Below are 10000 nucleotides of genomic sequence, written 5' to 3'. Positions count from 1 at the left end.
ATTACCTTGTATTTTCTAGTTGCTAATTGTGCCAATCCTGCAGCACACGTTAATTTGGTTTGGATTACAGCTGACTGGTCTTTGTTATTGCTCGGCTGAAAAAGAAAAAAAAAAGTGTATCAGAGGAATGATGTCTGCTCTTCTGGAAAGACAAAATGCGTAATCTTGTATTGATGGAAAATGAATAATGATTTTTTTTTATTTTTTTCAAGACATGTAAGGGAACCGGGAGAAAGCAACAACAGGCCAACTGAAGAAGTGTGAGATAAAATAAATGTGAGAAGAAAAACAAAGTAGACCAAAATCTGTTATCAGACCATTATTATACAGGTCTCCCTCAACATTTGCGTTTTCCACTTTTGCGGGTTTCGAACATTCACGAATTCCCAGCCGCCCAATCATATTTAAAATATGTCATTACATATGTTAGGAATTGTGGCGGTGGCAGAGTTTGTTTGTTTGGAGATAGAACAAGATAGTCCTTCAATATGACACTAATATAAATTCTATGGCTTATTTATCTATCATAATTCATCTAATATGACATAAACAATATTAATAACAACACGACGTATACCCTAGAATGAATAAAATACATCATTAAATGTGTCATGAGTGTTGCTGTGTTGTTGTTGTTGTTGTTGTTGTGTATAAGGGCCACTGAGAGCATAAGCCGTACATAGTGGTGGTGAAGGCGGCAGCAGAGACGGTGTTGTTGTCAGTCACCCTACATAACTCCAACAACATTGGAGGAGTTAGGTTCGTGCTGTCCTTTTTCTATCGATTAATCGTTTAATTTACTTGCTACACTGTTAATGCTACATTTTATCGCTGGCTGGCGCTATAGCCTTTATCGACTTGTGCTGCTTTATTATCATACATATCATAGAATCACTGAAGAAAGGCTGGCACTAGTACAATATTTTACAATGTTTTCATGTGTTTTATGCTTGTTAGGCTAAGTAAATGCTATTATATTTGTGCACCAAACATTTGCGATTTTTCAACATTCCCAACGTTCTCGATCCTCTAACCCTGGTGAATGTGGAGGGAGACCTGTACTGAGAGAGAGAGGGAGACAGAGAGAGAGACAGTGGTGGTGTATTTCCTTTTTAAATTGCTTTACCAAGAAAGGGCTGTGGGCCCAGACAAGTTGAGCCCAAGATTGCTGAGATGTGCAGACCAGCTAGCAGCACCTCTAACTTGCATCTTTCAGCACTGCCTAGTACAGTGTAAATGGCCTTCTCTGTGAAAAGAGGCAAATGTAGTCCCTGTTCACAAAAAGAAGAGCAGAGCAGAAATCAACAACTACAGACCAGTGTCAGTGCTGTCAATCACTGGCAAGATCCTTGAGACAATAATCTGAAGACAAATGACAAGAGTTTTTTTGACTACCACTCACTACTTTGTGATGTCAATATGGCTTCAGGAAAGGTTACTCTGCTGCTGATCTGTTGTTAAACCTCTCCACTAAGTGGCACCAGTCATTGGATGAATCCAAAGTCAGCTGTGTGGTAGCACTGGACATTGCTGGTGCTTTCGACCGAGTGTGGCACCAGGGCCTCTTAGCAAAACTGCAAGCTCTGGGAATTGCAGGCTCTACGCTATCTCCCCTCAGTGATTACTGTCATGGTAGATCTCTAAGGGTAGTTCTCAATGGAACAGAACCAGCATGACATCCTATTGGGGCAAGTGTTCCACAAGGAAGCGTGCTGGGACCATTGTTAGGTAATGTCTATACACAAATAACCCGCACATAAAAGACAGAAGCTTACGACGACGTTTCGGTCCGACTTGGACCATTGACAAAGTCACACTAACAGAGGAGGAGCAGGACGGCTATATATAGGCAGGAAGAGGTGGAGGTAGTAGTAGTGGTAGTAGTAGTAGTAGTAGTAGTAGTACAAGAATTGTATATAATACTACTACTACTACTACTACCACTACTACTACCTCCACCTCTTCCTGCCTATATATAGCCGTCCTGCTCCTCCTCTGTTAGTGTGACTTTGTCAATGGTCCAAGTCGGACCGAAACGTCGTCGTAAGCTTCTGTCTTTTATGTGCGGGTTATTTGTGTATCGTTCCAGTCACGGTATTGTGCCTTTTTGTTATTTAGGTAATGTCTACTTCAATGACCATCATCTAATCCCAGAATCCCATGCATATGCAGATGACTGTACACTGACATTCACTTATCCAAGAGAAGAAATGCCAGTTGCTCTAAGCTACATCAATCACCAGCTGAGAGCTATATCAGCTTAGGGAAATAGATGGCAAATAACATTTGCATCTGAGAAAACACAAATGATGATGGTCTCCAAGCACCATGATGGTAATGCTGGTGCAGTAGTAAGGATGAATAGGAGGGTGTTGGCACCTGGGGGAAGAAGCTGATATCCTTGGGGTGAAATTTGACTCCAAATTGACCATGAAGTACCACGTTATATATCTTGCAAACAAGGCAGTCTGGAAGCTTACAGCACTTTGCTGTATCTTGCATCTGCTTGACAGTAGGGGTTGCAAGATTCTGTAAGAGGCACAAGTGCACTCCCACCTTAAGTATGCTCCACTTTCTTGGTTTGCCTGCCCCCCCTCTCATCTGCAACTGCTTGATAGAGTAGAGAACAGAGCAAGACATCTCATCTCTCGCCTGGACCCATCCTGGATAGATCTGTCATTTCAGCAGAGCCTTCAACATAGGAGGGATGTGGGTGGCCTTACTGTTATGTACAAGGCCAATATTGTCAAAGTACGACACTTGGATCCACTTCGAGGACAGCGTGAAACAAGCTTTTATGCCACAAGACGGGCAGAAAGCAGCAATTTCACTCTGGTTGTACCCTTCTCCAGAACATCACTCCATCTGAGATCATATATACCCAGGATGACTTGAGTATGGAACACATTCGTACAGCATAATGATGTCAACGAGATAAAGTCAGTTGATCAAATGAAAATGCTGGCCCACAGATGGCACCAATTTCATCCTGTTCCCTACTTGTACGTCTCATAACAATAAAAATGCTTTCAAATGAGCTGATGTAGGTAACAGCTCTTAGCTTGCCAATAAAGTTAGGAATCCTTAACCTGTAAATAGCTTGTCAATAAAGCTAGGGATCCTTAACCTTATCAAATCCTGTGTAAAAAAAGAGAGAGACAGAGACAGACAGAGAGAGACAGAGAGAGACAGAGAGAGACAGAGACAGAGAGAGACAGAGAGACAAACAAAGAACTTAATTCGTTCCAGAAGGCTGTTTGAGTGCCGATACTAAACGAATTTGCTCCCATAAGGAACAATGTAAATTAGATTAATCCATTTCAGACCCCCAGAAATACACTTACAAAAATACATTGCCATAAGTGTTCGAGTTGGGAGCTGTTTGTATGCTGAGGTACCACTGTATATGGAAAGTAAAGGAGGTCAATCTTAGACACACACTGGGAGAGCTTGGGCCTATGTTGTGGCCCAGAGATGAGGAGAAAGTTGCTTGACTGTATGGTGCAGAACCTCTTTAAAGTACCATGTTAAAGAACCAATATGTATGGCTAAATCATATTTTTTCCTTAAGATATTTATTTACTAAGGAAATGTTTCACCACAGATGGGGCAGGAGTTATATTTTAATCATTCTGTCTGTGGATAGGACAAGCAAAATAATGCCCAATTATAACATAGAACAGCTGACACACATTGTAAAATTCATTAAAGTCAAACTAATACTGCAGTTCCTAAAAAAGATTTGCACAGGTGCAAGTGCTTGGAAGCATCAATGATAATTACCAGAAGTCATAGGGCTATAGAATACCCAGAACCCTGGCCTGTAACACTGCACCAAGAAGCACCGTCGGAGGTCTACTTGCTTCACTCGTGTATTTAAAAATAATCAAATATGTTACCCCACTTTTAGACTGTGTTCACCTAATCTCTTGCACTATATTTTCCAATTATTAATAACTTGAGAACTGTGTAGTATAATACCAAACATGTAGTTTACAACTATATTGCAATAAACAGAAAATACAGTGGACCCTCGACCAATGATGGCATCGTACAACATTAAATCCAACTAGCGATACATTTTAACGCAAAAATTTTGCCTCGACTAGCACTAAAAAACTCGACCAACGTGATTCATTCCGTTCGAAACGCGTCCACGTGTGGCCTGCACAGTGTTTACAAGCCAGCCACTGCGGTCGCATCCAAACATGCAATAGGAACATTTCATATTATCACAGCGTTTTTAGTGATTGCACCTGCAAAATAAGTCACCATGGGCCCCAAGAAAGCTTCTAGTGCCATCCCTGTGATAAAAAGGGTGAGAATTAGTATGGAAATTAAGAAAGATTTTGAAGGGTTTGGGGCTAACCCTGAGATGCCTATGCCAGTTGTGGAATCCATTGTGCCTACTTCAAAGATTAAGGAAATGTGTGCAAAGTGGGTTGAACTGCAAACCTTTATGGATGAAAATCACCCTAACACAGCTATTGCAAGCCGTGCTGGTGACTATTACAATGACAATGTTGTGGCCCATTTTAGACAAATCGTAAAGGAACGGGAGGTACAGAGCTCTATGGACAGATATGTTGTGCGACAAAGGTCCTGTGACTCTCAAGCTGGTCCTAATGGCATTAAAAGAAGAAGGGAAGTAACCCCGGAAAAGGACTTGACACCTCAAGTCCTAATGGAAGGGGATTCCCCTTCTAAACACTAACACCATCCACACTCTTCCCTCCTCCCATCCCATCAATCACCACCAGATCTTCAATAAAGGTAAGTGTCATGTAATAGTACAAGTCTTCTTCAGTTTGTGTGTATTAAAATTAATATTTCATGTGGTAAAAATTTTGTTTTTCAATACTTTGGGGTGTCAGGAATGGATTAATTTGATTTCCATTATTTCTTATGAGGAAAATTAACTCGATTAACGATAATTTCGACTAACGATGAGCTCTCAGGAACGGATTAATATCGTTGGTCGAGGGTCCACTGTAAAGGATTTAAAAGTACAATTTATTTGGTGGATTTTGCCCATTATTTTAAGTATTATACAAGGGGTTTACTGTACATGACTGACCTCATCAGCCATCTCCCACCAAGGGAGATGGCTGATGAGGTCAGTCATGTACAGTAAACCCAGTCATGATCCTACCTTGGTGGGAGATGGCATTAACCATCATTCATTCAATTCTTGTCTTGCCTCCACAGAAGACTGAGGAGGGACTTAAGTGGTTTCAACAGGTTGAAAGGATGGAGGGATAAGTTGACTAAGATGGTATATAAACCTGGGGTGGAAGGAAGGATAGGCTGGAGTCCTCCCAACAACAGCTTAAGGAAGGGGGGTAAAAGAGGCTTCAAATTTTAAGGGATTAAACATACAGCAGACTTGTGTAAACAAGTTACAGGTGTGAATGGAGAATGTGGTTTTTAAATGGATGGTGTTGAAGTGTAAGCAAAATAACTTATAAAGGGATTCAGGAGAAACCAGTTATCCAGACTGGAGTCCTGGAGGTGGAAAGGGCAGTATCTGCACAGTGAAAGAGATGGGGATGTTAAAGTCGGAGGGCTATCTGACTGTGATATCAGCGTACTTCTGGAAAGACAGCAACTGAATAAATGATAATGTTTTTTTTTTCTTTGGGTCACCCTGCCTGACATATATATCCTCTTATTTAACAGGTGCTTGTCGTAGTTCTTACTTATTGTAAACGAGCCTCGGTGGGAGACGGCCGACTTGTTGGAAAAAAAAAAAATTATAATGATAAAGTGCCAAATCAGCTGGGTTGTGATGGGTATGTAGCCTTGGGCTGGGCTGCAATGGCAGAAGAGCTCTCAACACTGGGCACAGGTAAATATAGGTAAAACTTCATCCCAAACATCTCTGTGGCACACGTAAAATCCCTTTAATATGGATTACCTAATGAATATCACAAAGGAAAACTTACCCTTGATTCTGAAACTTCTGGAGTTGCTTGAGCTTTGCTTACATAGCTCAGGACATGTGACCAGTTGTTTAGGTAAATGGAAACCTGCAACATGAAAATAATTATAAGTTATACTACAATATGCAGACATATTCCTCTCCCTTCCTTATAGTAATTCTTCAAAGTTTAGAAAAAAAAATAGAATAGTATTTCCTGATCATAATTACCTTCAGTGCTAACTGATGAAAATCATCATAATGTATAGTGGAGTAAGCTCTATTAAAACTTGCATTATCAAACAATATTGACACTCTTTGCACAGAAAAGTGACTGCTTGTATATAGTTTAAAATTAAGTAGAAATTAGACACTATTCTTTCCAAATACACTCACCATTTGACTTATGACCTGCAAAACGTATGACCACTCGACTTATGACTGTGCATCTGGCAGCAGGGCTGCCAGACGCACAGTCATATGCAGCAGTATAACGTGATCCTTTATTGATAACATTTCACCCACACAAGTAGAGGTAGTAGTAGTAGTTATACATGTGGTGGAAAAGTCAGCTGGTACATGAGAAAGGTTACAAAAGTTTTGGCTTGGGTAGCATACAAAATAGGTTGGACAAATGTATATATATGAATGGATTTGAGAAGGCATGCCCAGTTTGGGCCAACAGGCCTGCTGCAGTGTTCCTCCTTTCTTATGTTTGTATGTAATAGAGAAGAAACACTGAAACATGCCTTCTCAAATCCATCCATATACATTTGCCCAACCTATTTTTTATGCTTTTGTAACCTTTCTTTCTCATGTACCAGCTGCAAATGTTTTATGGCTTGGGTAGCATAAAAAATAGGTTGGGCAAATGTATATGGATGGATGGATTAGAGAAGGCATGCCCAGTTTGGGTCAACAGGCCTGCTGCAGTGCTCCTCCTTTCTTATGTAATAGAGAAGGGACACTAAAACATGCTTTACAAGATTAAGATTTAATTTTTGAAGTATCCCTATCGGCAATTTTCTAAGGTTTGACTTAAGTCCATTTTGACTTGCAACTGGTCAGTTGGAAGCAAGCTCGGTCGTAAATCGGATGGTACCTGTACACTGCCTCGTAACTATACAGTGGAACCTCGGTTTTCGAATATCCTAGTCTGTATGTAAAACTATAGTTATTCTATATAAAATGCATTTTCTTGTTAATATTTCCCATAAGAAATAATGTACATCCAATTAATCCATTCCAGATACAAAAAAAAAAAAAAAAAAAAAAAAAAAAAAAAAAAAAAAAAAAAAAAAAAAAAAAAAAAAAAAAAAAAAAAAAAAAAAAAAAAAAAAAAAAAAAAAAAAAAAAAAAATATATATATATATATATATACAGTGGACCCCCGGTTAACGATATTTTTTCACTCCAGAAGTATGTTCAGGTGCCAGTACTGACCGAATTTGTTCCCATAAGAAATATTGTGAAGTAGATTAGTCCATTTCAGACCCCCAAACATACACGTACAAACGCACTTACATAAATACACTTACATAATTGGTCGCATTCGGAGGTAATCGGTATGCGGGGGTCCACTATATATATATATTTTTTTTTTTTTTTTTTTTTTCAACAAGTCGGCCGTCTCCCACCGAGGCAGGGTGACCCAAAAAAAAAAGAAAGAAAATCCCCAAAAAGAAAATACTTTCATCATCATTCAACACTTTCACCACACTCACACATTATCACTGCTTTTGCAGAGGTGCTCAGAATACAACAGTTTAGAAGCATATATGTATAGAGATACACAACATATCCCTCCAAACTGCCAATATCCCATATATATATATTTTTTTTTATTATTATCACACCGGCCGATTCCCACCAAGGCAGGGTGGCCCGAAAAAGAAAAACTTTCACCATCATTCACTCCATCACTGTCTTGCCAGAAGGGTGCTTTACACTACAGTTTTTAAACTGCAACATTAACACCCCTCCTTCAGAGTGCAGGCACTGTACTTCCCATCTCCAGGACTCAAGTCCGGCCTGCCGGTTTCCCTGAATCCCTTCATAAATGTTACTTTGCTCACACTCCAACAGCACGTCAAGTATTAAAAACCATTTGTCTCCATTCACTCCTATCAAACACGCTCACGCATGCCTGCTGGAAGTCCAAGCCCCTCGCACACAAAACCTCCTTTACCCCCTCCCTCCAACCCTTCCTAGGCCGACCCCTACCCCGCCTTCCTTCCACTACAGACTGATACACTCTTGAAGTCATTCTGTTTCGCTCCATTCTCTCTACATGTCCGAACCACCTCAACAACCCTTCCTCAGCCCTCTGGACAACAGTTTTGGTAATCCCGCACCTCCTCCTAACTTCCAAACTACGAATTCTCTGCATTATATTCACACCACACATTGCCCTCAGACATGACATCTCCACTGCCTCCAGCCTTCTCCTCGCTGCAACATTCATCACCCACGCTTCACACCCATATAAGAGCGTTGGTAAAACTATACTCTCATACATTCCCCTCTTTGCCTCCAAGGACAAAGTTCTTTGTCTCCACAGACTCCTAAGTGCACCACTCACTCTTTTTCCCTCATCAATTCTATGATTCACCTCATCTTTCATAGACCCATCCGCTGACACGTCCACTCCCAAATATCTGAATACGTTCACCTCCTCCATACTCTCTCCCTCCAATCTGATATTCAATCTTTCATCACCTAATCTTTTTGTTATCCTCATAACCTTACTCTTTCCTGTATTCACCTTTAATTTTCTTCTTTTGCACACCCTACCAAATTCATCCACCAATCTCTGCAACTTCTCTTCAGAATCTCCCAAGAGCACAGTGTCATCGGCAAAGAGCAGCTGTGACAACTCCCACTTTGTGTGTGATTCTTTATCTTTTAACTCCACGCCTCTTGCCAAGACCCTCGCATTTACTTCTCTTACAACCCCATCTATAAATATATTAAACAACCACGGTGACATCACACATCCTTGTCTAAGGCCTACTTTTACTGGGAAAAAATTTCCCTCTTTCCTACATACTCTAACTTGAGCCTCACTATCCTCGTAAAAACTCTTCACTGCTTTCAGTAACCTACCTCCTACACCATACACTTGCAACATCTGCCACATTGCCCCCCTATCCACCCTGTCATACGCCTTTTCCAAATCCATAAATGCCACAAAGACCTCTTTAGCCTTATCTAAATACTGTTCACTTATATGTTTCACTGTAAACACCTGGTCCACACACCCCCTACCTTTCCTAAAGCCTCCTTGTTCATCTGCTATCCTATTCTCCGTCTTACTCTTAATTCTTTCAATTATAACTCTACCATACACTTTACCAGGTACACTCAACAGACTTATCCCCCTATAATTTTTGCACTCTCTTTTATCCCCTTTGCCTTTATACAAAGGAACTATGCATGCTCTCTGCCAATCCCTAGGTACCTTACCCTCTTCCATACATTTATTAAATAATTGCACCAACCACTCCAAAACTATATCCCCACCTGCTTTTAACATTTCTATCTTTATCCCATCAATCCCGGCTGCCTTACCCCCTTTCATTTTACCTACTGCCTCACGAACTTCCCCCACACTCACAACTGGCTCTTCCTCACTCCTACAAGATGTTATTCCTCCTTGCCCTATACACGAAATCACAGCTTCCCTATCTTCATCAACATTTAACAATTCCTCAAAATATTCCTTCCATCTTCCCAATACCTCTACCTCTCCATTTAATAACTCTCCTCTCCTATTTTTAACTGACAAATCCATTTGTTCTCTAGGCTTTCTTAACTTGTTAATCTCACTCCAAAACTTTTTCTTATTTTCAACAAAATTTGTTGATAACATCTCACCCACTCTCTCATTTGCTCTCTTTTTACATTGCTTCACCACTCTCTTAACTTCTCTCTTTTTCTCCATATACTCTTCCCTCCTTGCATCACTTCTACTTTGTAAAAACTTCTCATATGCTAACTTTTTCTCCCTTACTACTCTCTTTACATCATCATTCCACCAATCGCTCCTCTTCCCTCCTGCACCCACTTTCCTGTAACCAC

The 10000-nt window shown here is 40.4% G+C and overlaps 1 protein-coding gene across 3 annotated transcripts in view; it reads right to left on the bottom strand.

The window, feature by feature from the left end:
- Nucleotides 1-10000, bottom strand: part of CSN1b (COP9 signalosome subunit 1b) — a 61228-nt gene that overhangs the window by 30031 nt on the left and 21197 nt on the right. For all 3 annotated transcript variants that reach the window (XM_053771555.2, XM_053771553.2, XM_053771554.2), the window contains exons 6-7: nt 5946-6029; nt 6-95 (exon numbers count right to left, since the gene is read on the bottom strand). In XM_053771555.2, the coding sequence (XP_053627530.1) occupies nt 6-95; nt 5946-6029 (174 nt within the window). The remainder of the gene's footprint in view (nt 1-5; nt 96-5945; nt 6030-10000) is intronic.

This window comes from Cherax quadricarinatus, chromosome 5 (assembly GCF_038502225.1).
Source record: "Cherax quadricarinatus isolate ZL_2023a chromosome 5, ASM3850222v1, whole genome shotgun sequence".
Lineage (NCBI taxonomy): Eukaryota > Metazoa > Arthropoda > Malacostraca > Decapoda > Parastacidae > Cherax > Cherax quadricarinatus.
The sequence above is the reverse complement of the archived record's forward strand: the minus strand, read 5'-3'. Positions and strand labels throughout refer to the sequence as shown.